The sequence below is a fragment of the Anguilla anguilla genome, chromosome 1 (assembly GCF_013347855.1).
Source record: "Anguilla anguilla isolate fAngAng1 chromosome 1, fAngAng1.pri, whole genome shotgun sequence".
Classification (NCBI taxonomy): domain Eukaryota; kingdom Metazoa; phylum Chordata; class Actinopteri; order Anguilliformes; family Anguillidae; genus Anguilla; species Anguilla anguilla.
This window is the reverse complement of record NC_049201.1, coordinates 87,948,348-87,964,991: the sequence shown is the minus strand read 5'-3', so window position 1 is coordinate 87,964,991 and position 16,644 is coordinate 87,948,348. Positions and strand designations below refer to the sequence as shown.

General features: G+C 43.8%; 1 protein-coding gene across 2 annotated transcripts; it reads left to right on the top strand.

Moving 5' to 3' along the window:
- Positions 1–1,877: 1,877 nt before the first annotated feature.
- On the top strand, positions 1,878–15,920 carry LOC118223166 (solute carrier family 22 member 6). Of its 2 annotated transcripts, XM_035409392.1 has the most exons (11): positions 2,459–2,509; positions 2,623–2,681; positions 7,243–7,343; positions 9,419–9,573; positions 11,012–11,180; positions 11,285–11,387; positions 11,577–11,704; positions 12,831–13,048; positions 13,428–13,536; positions 14,207–14,444; positions 15,015–15,920. In XM_035409392.1, the coding sequence occupies exons 3-11, from the start codon at positions 7,261–7,263 to the stop codon at positions 15,585–15,587; spliced, it is 1,776 nt and encodes a 591-aa protein (XP_035265283.1). In that variant the 5' UTR covers positions 2,459–2,509; positions 2,623–2,681; positions 7,243–7,260; the 3' UTR covers positions 15,588–15,920. The 2 variants fall into 2 exon arrangements, with proteins under 2 accessions (XP_035265274.1, XP_035265283.1); XM_035409383.1 differs by having other exon boundaries at positions 1,878–2,681.
- Positions 15,921–16,644: the final 724 nt, after the last annotated feature.

Here is a 16,644-nt window from a genome sequence, read left to right as displayed (position 1 = left end):
TCTGCCAGCTGTAGCTGATATAAGCCATAAGGAAGGCCCAGTCCATTCTGAGGGATTCCCAGCATCTTCTGTTCAATCAATTTGTATTATTTCCCTCAGAGCACAGATATAGGCTCCTATATTAAAAACAAACAGGACTAAACATTCTTTTATCCCAACTGTCATTGGCTTTCTTATTAAGTTATAGTAATACATTTGTTTATGTTTATATGTTGTTATGGGCATTTATCTATTGTTATTTATTGTTATTTACTGTATGCTATGCAACAGAACAAATTTCCCCCTGGGGATAATAAAGACTTGACTAACTAACCCCTTCTGATATCAAGACCTCCCCTTCCTTCCCCCTGCAGGTCTACCCCAGATCAACATTCCTGCATACTGAGGCCAATTACATCAACCAAGTGGTCATTACCACCTCTGTGTGAGTGTGTGTGTGTGTGTGTGTGTGTGCATGTGTGTGAGTGCATATGTGTGTGTGTGCATGTGTGTGAGTGCATATGTGTGTGTGTGTGTGTGTGTATGTGTGTTGTGATGACTGAATACTTTGTGATTTATTTGTGTCTGATGTCATTTTTTAAAATAGAATGGAATGTATGTAGAAGTTAAATTTTATTCCTTTAAACTTGTGAAAATGTGTCTTTTTATAACTTTTGGTTTGGAAAGGGGACCCTTGTCCGTATTTTAAAACACCGAGAAAATGGATGAAGCTAGTGCCGTTTGGGGGAGAGCAGGAGATGGTTCTGTGATGGAGAGAAGAAATCATGAGTTTGTATGTCCTTTTGACATTTCAATCAAAAGATCTGCTCAGAAAAAAGTGAATTGCTGTACCATAAAACTATACTACTAATGATAAATAATGTACGGTACCATTTGAGGTACTGTCCACATCTCTCTTAAGAGATTAAGATGTAATTTAGTCTATTTTCACTGGGACAGTATTATAATTACATTGTTCTCAAATGTTTTCGATATTTAGTAGAATGTGTTGCATAGTAGGCAAATCTGTAAGAAGAAAAGGAAAGGCTTTATTGACTGGGTTGCAATTGTCAGAAATACAGTAATGTACTCTGGATTCAGCGTTCTCAGGACTAAATATCTTTAAATGCCATTTTTTCATAAATTGTTTTCTGAGGCAGGAAATATAAATGTATCTTCAAAATGATTGGATCAGTGTCTGGCCTCCCAAAATCATCCAGTCTGCCCATCAGTAGGGGGCCTGATGTTCCAGTTCCCCAGCCAGTCTATTTTATTGTTAATCAAGTCTCCTTGTTTGGAATAATTCCTGATCACCCACTCCTGGCTGCTTTCTGTGATTGAGTGCTGTGCTGATCAGTGGGGAAGAGGTGTCTCTTATGCTGATAGCTTGCCTTGTCCTTGAGATAAGCAGACCAAACCCCTCTGGGCGGCAGGCATGGTTGCCAGAGTTAGAGACTGGAGCGGATAATCTTACAGTGCCCTGATTGGAGCTGCCTGTTGCTACAGTATGGAAAATGGCCTGGACCTGGCCTGTGTTCCACACACAGATGTGTACAGAAGGTTCACTATATCAAAATAATCGCTGACATCACAGCCTGAGATTAGAGATGTACAGTATGAAAGATTAATGCTGAAAAAGGTTCCTACAATGTACTGATTTGCTGCTGGAGTCATCTAACCTGCCAAACCAGCCATTACTATGCCTGGAACCTCAGCCTCCGTTCTGGACTAAACTGTGCCTGCTCCATCTTCATCAGTAGGCTACGTCCCGTGCATGTAGGGTAATGACTTTCAGACTACAGCAGCATAGTGGTTGGGTAAAACATTTCTGAACCCTTTATGTGAACGAGTGGGGACTAGAAAAGTATATTCAGCAAGCGGGTGGAAATATACTCATGTTTGAGTTCTCTATAACAGTCAGGGGCGGACTCTCGTCTGCCCCAGCAGGAATTCTGAAATCAGCTGTTTCCAAACACCACAGTCAAGTTCTGAACATGTTCGGTCACACTGTGCGCTCGTGAAATTCTCGTGCTCATATACACTATGCATACAGGTAGTCCGTAAACACAATGAAAGAAGCGTGTTGAAAATTGCGTTTCTATGTTTTTACTAAGCATTTCGGCAATGAAATAGTCTGGTAGGTCAGTAAATAGACTAAACTTAACTCTGCCGTTGGAGCTTACAATTGAGCTTGCAGGATTTAGCAATCATTAGTCCAAACATGACAGAAAAATAATTTCTGTTCCATTTTTTACTCTGCTAGGTAAGGCGAACAGTTATTTTTTATTTTATTAATATTTTAAAGACGAACAGTTATTGACAGATAATTACACCGTCTCTGTTTTTTTTTTTCGTGCTGGTTGAAATAGCCCACCACACAAACAGTAGTTTTGTAAATAGATTACTGGATAAGTTGATTATCTGCTCATTGACTTTTTGGTCATCTTAATTTTAACGGAATGAGTCTGCAGGAAGCCCTGGCGATTGATCCTGCCATGGGTCCTTTACAGAGGAGCGTGTACTGGAAACTGTGCGTGCTGTTTTTCTTCACGGCATTCATGTTTTTCGCCGACGTGTTTACTGTAAATATATTTCCATGTCTTGAACCGGAGAGAGTTCACAACTTTATTCAAAATTCCACAGAATCCATATTTTCGAATGAAAATGATTACACTTGGAATAATGTCACAGAAAGCGTCGATGTGAGTATAAACTACGCTGATTTTTTGGGTTTAAAATGATTCGATTTGTTTGTGAAATGGGATGGCAGGATATAGGCTACACTAAAAGGTGTATGCTCTTATTTATGAAATTACGGGAGGAACTGGAGAGAATATCGATAGCTCTGTTTTCTGTAGGCCTATGTTCGTTTTTAATAAATCTTGCCCACCAGGAACGGTCGGGTTTCACCGAAAAGTCCCGATATTCTTCCGAGAGCCTTTCTCGGGAGTCTGGGAAAATGAAGGAAAAAACTTCGCAGGAAAACACGCAGATCCCTGCATAGGGTGTTAACTGTAATTGACTCCACTGCATATTCGATAAAGGTGAAGGTAATATGTAATATGTATTTCGGAATACTTCTGTTCTCCTTAAGTGATAAAACCACCTTTCAGACCATAACTGTATTATATGCAGCCCTAACCCCTGCATAAACGTAAAACTATTTTCTTCCATGTATGGTTTAAAATAGAACATGTACTGGGATATTGGGCCGCTCCAGCCTGTAGTTCTTTGAAGGACGGAGGTAGAAATCCGGTTTGCATTATGTCCTCCATGGAAGGAATTTGACTTCATGAAACCACTTCAGAATTTCATCTTGGAATGTGTTTGCATCATATGGTGTGCCTGGCCTTAGTAAAATATTTGGTAACACCTTACTTGGACTGTTCAACATAAGGCTGACATAGCACTGTCACACACATGACATAACAGCTGTCACAAGATGGCATAGCAGATGTCAGCTTATGTCAAATGACATAAAGCTGACCACTTTTATTGGTAAATATTATGACAGATGTTACTGTCATAACATCTACTGAAATAAATGTATGTCTTACATAATTTTACATAAGCTTACAATCTGTTATTCCATCTTGTGACAGCTGTTATGTCGTGTATGACAGTGCTATGTCAGCCTTATGTTGAACGGTTCGAGTAAGCTGTTACCAAATATTAATATTCTTTGACCATTGTGCAACCTGGACTTCCTGACTCCCTTGAGATGGCTGACCGTACCATTACAGATCCACCACTGTGTTTAACAGTTGGCAATGGACATAGTGGGTTGAAGGCTTTCTTTGGTTAAACATAAACCTGTCCAGATGTAGGAAAAGGTAAAAGATGACTCATTTGACCATATTACTTTTTCTATTTCACAGAAGTCCAATTTTGTTCCCCTTAACCCAGGTAATGTGTATTTGTTCATTAGCATTGTATTCTAGCTGTTTCCAAATGCTGGCTCTGGAATAAATATCAGCTTTCTGAAGCTCAATGTACAGTTTTTGTGGCTCAAAAAGGGATTGAATTCTGGGGTAATTTTTGAGGCTGTAGTTTTGGTGTGTTTAGCAAATATCCTGCTGAGTGTCCATCTTTCCCTGTTAGTGAGGTTTGATTACAACTACTTTTCCTCTTTGTTTGCAGTTTGTTCATGTTTGGCAGACAGTCAGGCCTGCATTTAAGGTGGAAGGGTTTGGGCAGATGGTCAGGGCTGCATTTAAGGTGCAAGGGTTTGGGCAGATGATCAGGGCTGCATTTAAGGTGCAAGGGTTTGGGCAGATGATCAGGGCTGCATTTAAGGTGCAAGGGTTTGGGCAGATGGTCAGGGCTGCATTTAAGGTGCAAGGGTTTGGGCAGACGGTCAGGGCTGCATTTAAGGTGCAAGGGTTTGGGCAGATGGTCAGGGCTGCATTTAAGGTGCAAGGGTTTGGGCAGACGGTCAGGGCTGCATTTAAGGTGGAAGGGTTTGGGCAGACGGTCAGGGCTGCATTTAAGGTGGAAGGGTTTGGGCAGACGGTCAGGGCTGCATTTAAGGTGGAAGGGTTTGGGCAGACTGTCAGACACTATATGACCAAAAGTATCTGGACACCCCATCTGTCTGGGGCTGTTTTTTATGGTTTGGGCTAGGCCCCTTAGTTGCTGTGAAGGCAAATCTTAATGCTGTGACATTGTAGACGATTCTGTGCTTCCAACTTTGTGGCAGCAGTTTGGGAAAGGCCTTTTCCGGTTTCAGCGGGACAATGCCCCTGGGCACACAGCAAGGTCCATATAGAAATGGTTTTGTCGAGATTGTGGAAGAACTTGACTGGCCTACAGAGTCCTGACCTCTACCCCATCCAACACCTTTGGGATAAATTGGAAAGCCAACTGCGAGCCAGGCCTAATCGCCCAATAAGTGCCCAACTTCACTAATGCTTTTCTGGCTGAATGGAAGCAAATCTCTGCAGCAATGCTCCAACATGTAATATAAAGTCTTCCGAGAAGAGTGGATGTTGTTATAGCAGCAAAGGGTGGACCAACTCCGTGGTAATGCCCATAATCTTGGATGAGATATGGGATGTCAGGTGTCCACATACGTTTGGCCATGTAGTTTATATTATTTTTTCAATTCAATTAATTTTGTTTCATGCTTTTTATCTTGATTATCTGACGAAGTAGTGTTTTAACCTTTATCTGTGAAAACAGTTGTGCATAGAAAGAGGAGATTGCTGTACCCCAGCGGTGTTTCTCTATACGAATCGCTATCTAGCTTGGTAGACACGGACATGTCTTTGGCTTGTGTGGCCTGCATAAATACAGCTGTGTATCCTGCTAGGACACTAGTGGATTGGCGAGTGACGACGGGGTGCAGAGTTCTGTGTGTATGTTAGGACCTTAAAACTGCTAGGTGTGCGGTGGTAAGAGTCAAAGAGGAATTCCAGGTTAAAATGAATGCAGTTTATTGTACAGTGTGTTCAGTAATAATGGCAATATACAGTGGTGCTGTTTCGTCCCTGTGTGTGCCTGTGTATGTGTTTGCATGTGTGTGTGTCTCTCTCTCTGGCTCTCTCTCTTTCTTGCTCTCTTTCTCCCTCTTTCCAGAAACTTCTGCCATTCGCCATTCCCGCCGCCCATCATAGCCACCCTGCTGGTCCCTGCCTACCTTCCACCAATCCCATGAGATGCCAGATTTAAACCAATCCCATGAGATGCCAGATTTAAACCAATCCCATGAGATGCCAGATTTAAACCAATCCCATGAGATGCCAGATTTAAACCAATCCCATGAGATGCCAGATTTAAACCATTCCCATGAGATGCCAGATTTAAACCAATCCCATGAGATGCCAGATTTAAACCAATCCCATGAGATGCCAGATTTAAACCAATCCCATGAGATGCCAGATTTAAACCAATCCCATGAGATGCCAGATTTAAACCAATCCCATGAGATGCCAGATTTAAACCAATCCCATGAGATGCCAGATTTAAACCATTCCCATGAGATGCCAGATTTAAACCAATCCCATGAGATGCCAGATTTAAACCAATCCCATGAGATGCCAGATTTAAACCAATCCTATGAGATGCCAGATTTAAAATACCCGCCGGCCATCCCTTGTTTTGCTGATGCCATTTTTCTTCCTGCTATTTTCCCCTGTGTTGCTGTGCTGAATTGTTGGTTGTATGCATCTCTTCTCTCTGTTAATGCTTGGTTGTGTGTTGTGAGTGGTGTATCTGTTTCCCTTTGTTTTACCCTGTTTGTTTTTGTCCCATTTGTCTGCCACACTGAGGCATTGGGACAGGTAAGACAGAGGCCTCTGCACACCTGCACATAGGATTAATAGTTGCCACGGTGTAGACACACTAGATTAGAAGTATTTGCTACCCCCTTTATGTTTGTTAGCTGGAGTAGTTAGGCAGGCTTTTGGTTTGAAATTCTCTAGGTAGGTAGTCTTCCTTTACTTTTTGTTTACTTTGTTCGGTTTTGTTATTTTATTTTCTTTGGCTACACTCGGGGTCCCATTCCTCGGTTGTGCTTTTGTAGAAATTGTGCATACTACTTTTTTATTAGCCTGTCACGTGTCTGCACTTTTGTCACTATTGTTCACCAGTAAACACATTTACCATTTCCATTAATGTTGCACAGTGCATCTACCTCACCACAGACAGCCGGGATATAACTGGTGCAAAAGTGTGTGTGGAAAGGGCTATACGTAGACTGTGTTGATGAGCCTCCCCAAACCATTGCACTTCTCCCCTTATATACAAGGAAAAACCCCAAGTCATCAAATAAAGATGCAATCATGACAAAACAGTACAACAATGAATCCTGCTTGTGCTATTTTCGTAAGCATATCAAACTGTGTTAACCTTTGTACCTGAGACACCAACCTGTTTCCCATGACATTGGCTGTCCAACAATACAAAACATGATTACACTGTATTATGGAGAACCTAAGTTTTACTGATCCAGTCATGTTTTACAGCTGGGCACTGTCTATCACACCCTGCTGACCCCCTGTCAGCACAGTAAACTGAGGTCTGATAAGGAGCTGATAAGGAGCACACTTCTGTAAACCGCCCTACAGCTGCATGTGTGTGAAGACGTCATATTGCTATTCTGCTCTACATGCGAGCTGCTGTGTTTTTCAGGAATTGTTTTATTTAATGAATTATCTGTAATTCATTGTCTGTATGTTTTTATATGATGCACACTGAAGGCTGAAGACAATATTTAATATGTATTGGAGTATTAAGTGGTTTTGTTTGATGTTTCTGTCACAGAGTTCAGAATGTGTGGAAATGGAGCTTTTTGCTTATGGACAAACCATGTACATGATAGGACTGCTGTTCTGCGCTCCTGTGGGCGGGGCTTTCGCTGACAGGTGAGGACAAAGATGCACTCTGATTGGCAGCTAATGCTACTGCACTGAAGAGCATTTTAAAGACTGTTATGGATGTGACTGATGTATCTTTCTGGTGTGTGTGTGTGTTATGGATATGACTGCTGTATCTTTCTGGTGTGTGTATTATGGATGTGACTGCTGTATTTTTCTGGTGTGTGTATTATGGATGTGACTGATATATCTGGTGTGTGTATTATGGATGTGACTGCTATATTTTTCTGGTGTGTGTATTATGGATGTGACTGATATATCTGGTGTGTGTGTGTGTGTTATGAATGTGACTGATGTATCTCTGGTGTGTGTGTGTGTGTGTGTTATGGATGTGACTGCTGTATCCTTCTGGTGTGTGTGTGTTATGAATGTGACTGATGTATCTTTCTGGTGTGTGTGTGTGTGTGTGTAATGGATATGACTGATGTATCTTTCTGGTGTGTGTACTATGGATGTGACTGATATATCTGGTGTGTGTGTTATGAATGTGACTGATGGGTCTTTCTGGTATGTGTGTGTGTGTGTGTGTGTTATGAATGTGACTGCTGTACTTTCTGGTGTGTGTGTGTTATGAATGTGACTGATGTATCTTTCTGGTGTGTGTATTATGGATGTGACTGATGTATCTGGTGTGTGTGTGTGTGTTATGAATGTGACTGATGGGTCTTTCTGGTATGTGTGTGTGTGTGTGTGTGTTATGAATGTGACTGATGGGTCTTTCTGGTATGTTTGTGTGTTATGAGTGTGACTGATGGGTCTTTCTGGTATGTGTGTGTGTGTGTTATGAATGTGACTGATGGGTCTTTCTGGTATGTGTGTGTGTGTTATGAGTGTGACTGATGGGTCTTTCTGGTGTGTGTGTGTGTGTGTGTGTGTGTGTTATGGATGTGACTGCTGTACCTTTCTGGGGTGTGTGTGTTATGAATGTGACTGATGGGTCTTTCTGGTATGTGTGTGTGTGTGTGTTATAAATGTGACTGATGGGCCTTTCTGGTGTGTGTGTGTGTGTGTGTGTTATGGATGTGACTGCTGTACCTTTCTGGGGTGTGTGTGTTATGAATGTGACTGATGGGTCTTTCTGGCGTGTGTGTGTGTGTGTGTGTTATGAATGTGACTGATGGGTCTTTCTGGTATGTGTGTGTGTTATGAATGTGACTGATGGGTCTTTCTGGTGTGTGTGTGTGTGTTATGAATGTGACTGATGGGTCTTTCTGGTGTGTGTGTGTGTGTGTGTTATGGATGTGACTGCTGTACCTTTCTGGGGTGTGTGTGTTATGAATGTGACTGATGGGTCTTTCTGGTATGTGTGTGTGTGTGTGTGTGTGTGTGTGTGTGTGTTATGAATGTGACTGATGGGTCTTTCTGGTGTGTGTGTGTGTGTGTGTGTGTGTTATGAATGTGACTGATGGGTCTTTCTGGTGTGTGTGTGCTGTGTATTTTTCACTCACCCCCCCCCCTTCGCTCTCTCTCTTTGTAACACCCCCTCTGCGCGACTATGCCTCCAGGCAATCAGCTGGACGGATAAATAAACCAATCAGCTGGTGGCCTGACCTGAGCCTCCAGGCATTAGTCCCGCCCATCTGGGAATGCAGTTGCATCGTCTGATTGGCTTATAGAACTGCCTATTTAGGAAGCATTTGTTTTAATTGTCTATGTGTAAGAGAAGAGTAAAGAATTGTCTGTCAGTTTTTGTCAGTGATTTAATAGCTTGTCTTATTGTACAAAATTGTGAAATATTTTACTATTCTTGAAAATAGTTTTATCAAGGAAACATGGAGTGTCACAGCTAAGTTTTGAATGCAATTCCTAACAATACTGAGCTCACAGTGTTGTAGAGGGCTCAGCATAACAGGTACCAGGGTTCATTAACATTTTTACTTTTTTTTTTTTGAGTAGAAACTGTATAACTGATTGTGAAAAATCATTAAAACTTTGAGAGGACTGCAGGCGAAAATCCCTGTCTTCAAATGAAATGCATACAGCATGAGTACGTACAAAACCATGAACTGGATTTCATGGGACCTGACATGGACTTTATTAACGGACTGTTTATTTGAGGGAAGCTATGGGAAGCAGCGCCTCCTGGTGGTGAGCGCTGCATTGCAGGCAGTCACAGCCCTGTGCTCAGCCTTCTCCCCCTCTGCTGCCTTCCACCTGGCTGCCCGCTGTGTGGCTGGAATGGCGTGCTGTGGCATCAACATCAGCAGCTTCAGTTTAGGTGAGACCCCGACACTGCACCCCCTCTTACAGAGACCCCTACACTGCACCCCCTCTTACAGAGAGACCCCTACACTGCACCCCCTCTTACAGAGACCCCTTCACTGCACCTCCTCTTACAGAGACCCCTACACTGCACCCCCTCTTACAGAGACCCCTACACTGCACCCCCTCTTACAGAGAGACCCCTACACTGCACCTTCTCTTACAGAGACCCCTACACTGCACCTTCTCTTACAGAGAGACCCCTACACTGCACCTTCTCTTACAGAGACCCCTACACTGCACCTTCTCTTGCAGAGAGACCCCGACACTGCACCCCCTCTTACAGAGACCCCTACACTGCACCCCCTCTTACAGAGACCCCTACACTGCACCCCCTCTTACAGAGAGACCCCTACACTGCACCTTCTCTTACAGAGAGACCCGGACACTGCACCCCCTCTTACAGAGACCCCTACACTGCACCTCCTCTTACAGAGAGACCCCTACACTGCACCTCCTCTTACAGAGAGACCCCTACACTGCACCCCCTCTTACAGAGACCCCTACACTGCACCCCCTCTTACAGAGACCCCTACACTGCACCTTCTCTTACAGAGAGACCCCTACACTGCACCTCCTCTTACAGAGAGACCCCTAACTGCACCTCCTCTTACAGAGAGACCCCTACACTGCACCCCCTCTTACAGAGACCCCTACACTGCACCCCCTCTTACAGAGACCCCTACACTGCACCCCCTCTTACAGAGACCCCTACACTGCACCTTCTCTTACAGAGACCCCTACACTGCACCCCCTCTTACAGAGACCCCTACACTGCACCCCCTCTCACAGAAATACCCCTACACTGCACCTTGTTTCTCTTGGATTGGGCTAGGCCCCTTAGTTCCAGTGAAGGCAAATCTTAGTGGTACAGCGTACAATCATATTCTAGATGATTCTATGCTTCGCCAATAGTTTAGGGATGTTTCGGCATGGCAATGCCCCCGGGCACACAGTAAGGTCCATATATAAATGGTTGTCGAGATTGGTGTGGAAGAACTTGACTTGCCTGCACAGAACCCTGACCGCAACCATATCCAACACGTTTGGGATCAATTGGAAAGCCAACTGCGAGCCAGTCCTAATCACCCAATCAGTCCCTGACCTCACTAATGTTCTTCTGGCTGAATGGAAAAAAATCCCTGCAGCAATGCTCCAACATCTAGTATAAAGCCTTCCCAGAAGAGTGGAGGTTGTTATAGCAGCAAAGACTGGACTAACTCCATATTAATGCCCATCATTTTTTATGAAATGTTGGATGTCAGGTGTCCACATACTTTTGGCCATGTAGTGTAGGTGTGGAGTGGATCTCAGAGCTCAAACAGGTGTGTTCTTGCTCATACTGGTGTGGAGTGGGTCTCAGAGCTCAAACAGGTATGTTCTTGCTCATACAGGTGTGGAGTGGAGTCTGCCTAGGTACCGCACCTGGCCACCTGCCCTGCTATCCTTCTTCTTCAGCCTTGGAATGATGTGTCTGGCTGGTGCAGCATATCTCTGTTCAAGTGTGGTCCAGCTGTACCTGAGCATGGCTATACCACAGCTCCTCTGCTTCCCTCTCTACCTGTAAGTACCTGCCTTCCTTCTCCTTTCTTTCCTACACTGGAGTATGGAGAGATTTACACTGGTTTTATATTCTGTGTCTGGCTGCTCATGTGTATGTGGGCCAGTTCTATCCCAGAGTCTCCTCGATGGCTGTTCCTGAATGGAAAGATGAAGATTGTAGAGCAGTATCAGGCCAGGAGTCATGAGGACAGGAAGAATCTGGATCAGGTATCCATAATCCTAATCCAGTTTTGTGGATTTCTCTCATCTTCTAACCGTAACCCAGCTTCTGTGAATCTCTCATCTTCTAATCCTAACTCAGTTTCAATTGGATCTCTCTCAGTTTCTAACCCTAACCCAACTTCTGTCGATCTCTCAGTTTCTAACCCTAACCCAGCTTCTGTGGATCTCTCTCAGCTTATAGATATCATGGGAAAGGAAGAAAAACCCAGTGAAACATACAACAGCCAGAAAAGACACTGTGACCTGGTACACTTCAAATCCCCTACCATAATACTGAGGCTCTTTGTAATGAGCTATATTGGGTAGGTCAGTTTTCACTTGATCTTTGTTGTATTAGTATGAAGTTTTCCTTGGGCTGTGTGAAGGTTTGCTGTGGTTGTGGGGAGGTTTGAATGCTGTACCAAGCAGGAGAGAATACTTTTATTTACTTCAAACTATGGAAATAGACATGCAATGAGACTAAAACATTTATTGGCCATTACATTGGGTCCTTCATGACATTGGGAAGTACCTGGACCCAATAGCTCTGAGCCCGGTAATGAATTAAACTCCAGCCATTCAATCTGCACATAGGAACTGATGGAAATGTTTAGACTGATATAAGTCAATATTGCAATGCAAATGATTTCTCGTACTATCGCTGATGCTTAATACATACCGTAATAACCCAGTACAATGGAGTCTGAAGCCATTCACAGATTTGTCTTTACAGTCACTTTAAAACAGCCATATTGGCTCCAACAGAAGCTATAATGGAGCTGTCCCTTTAGCTGCCTGATAGACTAGCACCAAGGTTTTAATTTGGTGAAATTGATTTTTGCTGTAGGTAGTTACAACCACCCTTACAAATTGGATTTGAGGAATGAATCACCTGTTTGATACCCCCAGCTTCCTCTCGCTCTCCATACTATTTTATATCTTAATCACCTGTGGATGTAAATACCCTCAAATTAAAGCTGACAGTCTGTACTTTAACCGCATATTCATTGTTTCATTTCAAATCCAATATGCTGGAGTACAGCCAAAACTACCAAAATTGAATCACTGTCCATATACTTACAGACTACACTGTATGTGCAATATATCATGTGTGGTATATGATGTGTGATATATGTGTGATATATGATGTGTGGTATTTGATGTGTGATATATGATGTGTGGTATATGCTGTGTGATCTATGATGTGTGGTATATGATGTGTGGTATGTGATGTGTGGTAAATGATGTGTGATATATGTATTGTGGTATATGATGTGTGATAAGTGATGTGTGGTATATGATGTGTGGTAAATGAAGTGTGATATATGTATTGTGGTATATGATGTGTGATAAGTGATGTGTGATATATGATGTGTGGTATATGATGTGTGATAAGTGATGTGTGGTATATGATGTGTGGTATATGATGTGTAATAATCTCTCCCTCAGGTTGGCCTCTGCCCTTACCTACTATGGGATTTGCTTTAATGTGGGGAATTTTGGGGTGGATATCTACCTGGCTCAGTTTTTTTCCGGGCTGTCAGAGGCTCCCTCGCTCCTGATGCCCCTGCTGCTGGGGCGCTGTGGCCGACGCCCCTTCTCCATCATCTCACTCTTCCTCAGTGGCTCCGCCTGCCTGCTGTCCGTCCTTATCTCCAAGTCCTGTGGTGAGGAAACGGCTGGCAGTTCAGCCCCCGTTCAGCTATCTGGCAGGACTACTGTTCAGAGAAAGTCCCATCCTCTCATATTTGTTCAGCTATCTGGCAGGACTACTGTTCAGAGAAAGTCCCATCCTCTCATATTTGTAGTTTTGATAATAACAGTTTTAATAAGTTTAAACAGTTTAATATTAATGTAACTATAAGAGTAACTGTCCAAATCAATTGCAAACAGCCCAGAGCACCAACAGGCTGCCATTACCTTTGTAAGTACAGTATATGTGTTCATTACCCATTCTGTACCTGCACACCCTGGTCTTTATCATTACCTGTTTCTGTTATGCTTTCATCACCGTTGCCTTTATCAGGTCTTTACTTGTCTCTCCAGATGCTCCTGCTCTTGTGATGGGCTTGGCTCTGATGGGGAAACTGTGCATTCAGACTACCACCTGTGTGACAGTACTCTATGGAATAGAGCTGTTTCCCACCATAATCAGGTACCTGCTGGTGTTTCTTACCTTTCCCCAAAAACCGCTCTAGCTTTCGATCCTCATACATGTGCAGTTCTGCTGGCATCACGCACCTGCAGAAATACACATAAAAGCTACATATCCACCAATAACAAAGATTGCAGTTATAGGTGGGATTATTGAATGTGAGAGGAAAATTGATTCAGGATTGAGACATTGTGCTAAATTTCTAGAAATAAAGGTAATTCTTTATTTTCTGTGTGCAATAATAGCTTCCAACCTACTGGATCTTTGGGGAAAGGGAAGTTCAATCTAAAAGTTCAGTTCCAACCTCATTTGAAGGTATCTTTGTGCCCTTGTACAAAGGTTTGGTGTGTGTTCTGTAGTGGAATCCCCTAAAGTTTGGTGTGTGTTCTGTAATGGAGTCCCCTTAAAGTTTGGTTTGTGTTCTGTAGTGGAGTCCCTTAAAGTTTGGTGTGTGTTCTGTAGTGGAGTCCCTTAAAGTTTGGTGTGTGTTCTGTAGTGGAGTCCCTTAAAGTTTGGTGTGTGTTCTGTAGTGGAGTCCCCTGAAGGAAAAATGGCAAGCATTGTTGGGCTGAACGGCCTATTCTCGTCATTATATTATGTTATGTTATGTTATGTTATGTTTGTTATGTTATGTTATGTTATGTTATGAAGGCTGGTGTGCGTTCTGCAGGCAGAAGTGTGTGGGTGTAGCATACCTGTGGTACCGTGTGGGCTGCATTCTGAATGCTGTGGTAGCTCTTCGAGGAGGTATCCCCCTAGTGGCCATGATGTGGTACGGCAGCGGGCCCATCCTGGGGGCTGGGCTATGCCTGCTGCTTCCCGAGACCAGCGGAAGGCCCCTCCCTGACACAGTCCCAGACTGTGAGGCCCAGCAGGGTGGGCTGATGCCACTCTGCTGCCCCCCGGTGGTGAGAAAGCTTCGACTTTGATCCTTGTGTAGAGAATTTTTATTAGTCATACAGTAGAGGCAGATAAAAGAGCAGGGGTCTCATCATTAAATCCTATTGTGCACAAAACCGTGACTAAGTACTAATTTGTAAAATCCCACTTTGAGGTGGATGTGATTATCTCAATGTAAAGTTTATACTGGACATGAGTTAAATACCTCATGGTTACCTCCTGGTATCTGCATACATCTTGTAATGTAATGTAATGTAATCATGGAGTGGTACTCCGCTGTCAGGACCTGCTGTATCACCATCACCACCTTATGCAACTGTTCAAACCTCACTCTTCTACCCAGCATCCTCCCACCCCCACCCACATCCACACCCACATCCCCAGCATCCTCCGACCCCCACCCCACCCCCACCACCAACATCCTTGATATAAATCATTGTTCTTTGTGTGTTTTGTAGCATTTATTGCTCTACATAAAAATAAATGTTTTACGCACAGTATCATAATGTCGGCAACATCATTATTTAAAGACATTTCCAAAGTAACATATGTTATTTACCTGTAAATCTACCCATCAGGAGGCCACTGGAGTATCGCCTTCCCTCCCCAGGCAAGAACAGGGCGGAGTATCGCCTTCCCTCCCCAGGCAAGAACAGGGCGGAGTATCGCCTTCCCTCCCCAGACAGAAGCAGGGCGGAGTATCGCCTTCCCACCCCAGGGAGAAGCAGGGCGGAGTATCGCCTTCCCACCCCAGGGAGAAGCAGGGCGGAGTATCGCCTTCCCTCCCCAGGGAGAAGCAGGGCGGAGTATCGCCTTCCCACCCCAGGGAGAAGCAGGGCGGAGTATCGCCTTCCCTCCCCAGGGAGAAGCAGGGCGGAGTATCGCCTTCCCTCCCCTGGCAGAAGCAGGGCAGAGTATCGCCTTCCCTCCCCAGGCAGAAGCAGGGCGGAGTATCGCCTTCCCTCCCCAGCCAGAAGCAGGGTGGAGTATCGCCTTCCCTCCCCAGCCAGAAGCAGGGTGGAGTATCGCCTTCCCTCCCCAGGCAGAAGCAGGGCAGAGTATCGCCTTCCCACCCCAGGCAGAAGCAGGGAGGAGTATCGCCTTCCCTCCCCAGGGAGAAGCAGGACAGAAACCCCCACAGAGTCCTCTGATGGCCTGGGGGCTGTTTCACACGCAGTGTAAAACTGCGTAAGTCTGCGTTACTGCCCTAATACAACAACACACTGCCTTCTGTCCCTCAAACGGAGCACAACACGAAGAGAATAAGGGTTAAATCTGAATATTGTCCTCGACAGTGCTTATTAAATGCTCTTTACGACAGCAATTGAGTATGTATATCAGTACATTTGATATTTTCTGTATTACACACGTGGGAAGGATCATTTAAGGACCTTTCATGTGTTTTAATGTTTTTCCATCCATATTTTCAGAGATTAAACTAAATCACGTATAAGAAATGTATAAATAGGGATGTGAAAGAAACTCAATCTGTGAAAAAAACAACCCTAAAAGAAAATCTAGTTTGTATATTAAAAATGTCATCTGGAGTAAGACGTGGTACAGACCATAGAGTGACCAGCTGAATCCATATGAGATTCCCTCTGTGCTGTACCCTGTCTAAATAAAGACAATACAAAATGGACTGGACTGTCCACTGTATCAAACATCAAACACTGGGAAGATTTTCTACAATCAACAAGTGTTTGTTTGTCCTAAAAGTTCGGGAACCCCTGAACTAAACTCACAAAAACCAAGGGGTAGAACTTAAAATGCAACAAAGAGTATATGCATTTGTGTATGTATATTTGTACGTGTGTGTGCGCGTGTGTATATGTGTGCATGTGTGTGTGCGTGTGTAAGATGTGTAAGGCAGATTGCACATCCTCCATAAGGGAGAGGGTCCCAAGAGTAAATGCAGTCTCATGTTAGGGTTAGGGTTAGACTGCCCTGGTGTGAATGTGACATCATCATCATGGGCCCCTGGCTTGTGACATCATCATCATGGGCCCCTGGCTCCTCCTCTGCACGGTGAGTATACCCCCCCTTGGGGCTAAAGGGACCGTTCACTTTCTGGAGTGTTTATGACATTTCCATTTTTATTGAAAATTATCAGTTGATCATTATTTTTTCTGGAATCATGTTTCAGATTTGCTGTAAATTGCCCCACACCAGCCATACCAGGCCCTCTGAAAGTGCTGTAATTACCTA

Excerpts from the sequence above, each read along its gene's own strand:
- LOC118223166 (XM_035409383.1), top strand. The coding sequence starts at position 2,439 with ATGAGTCTGCAGGAAGCCCTGGCGATTGATCCTGCCATGGGTCCTTTA. Across the intron at positions 7,344-9,418 it reads GGCGGGGCTTTCGCTGACAG|CTATGGGAAGCAGCGCCTCC; the intron begins GTGAGGACAAAG and ends ATTTGAGGGAAG. Across the intron at positions 9,574-11,011 it reads CATCAGCAGCTTCAGTTTAG|GTGTGGAGTGGAGTCTGCCT; the intron begins GTGAGACCCCGA and ends TTGCTCATACAG.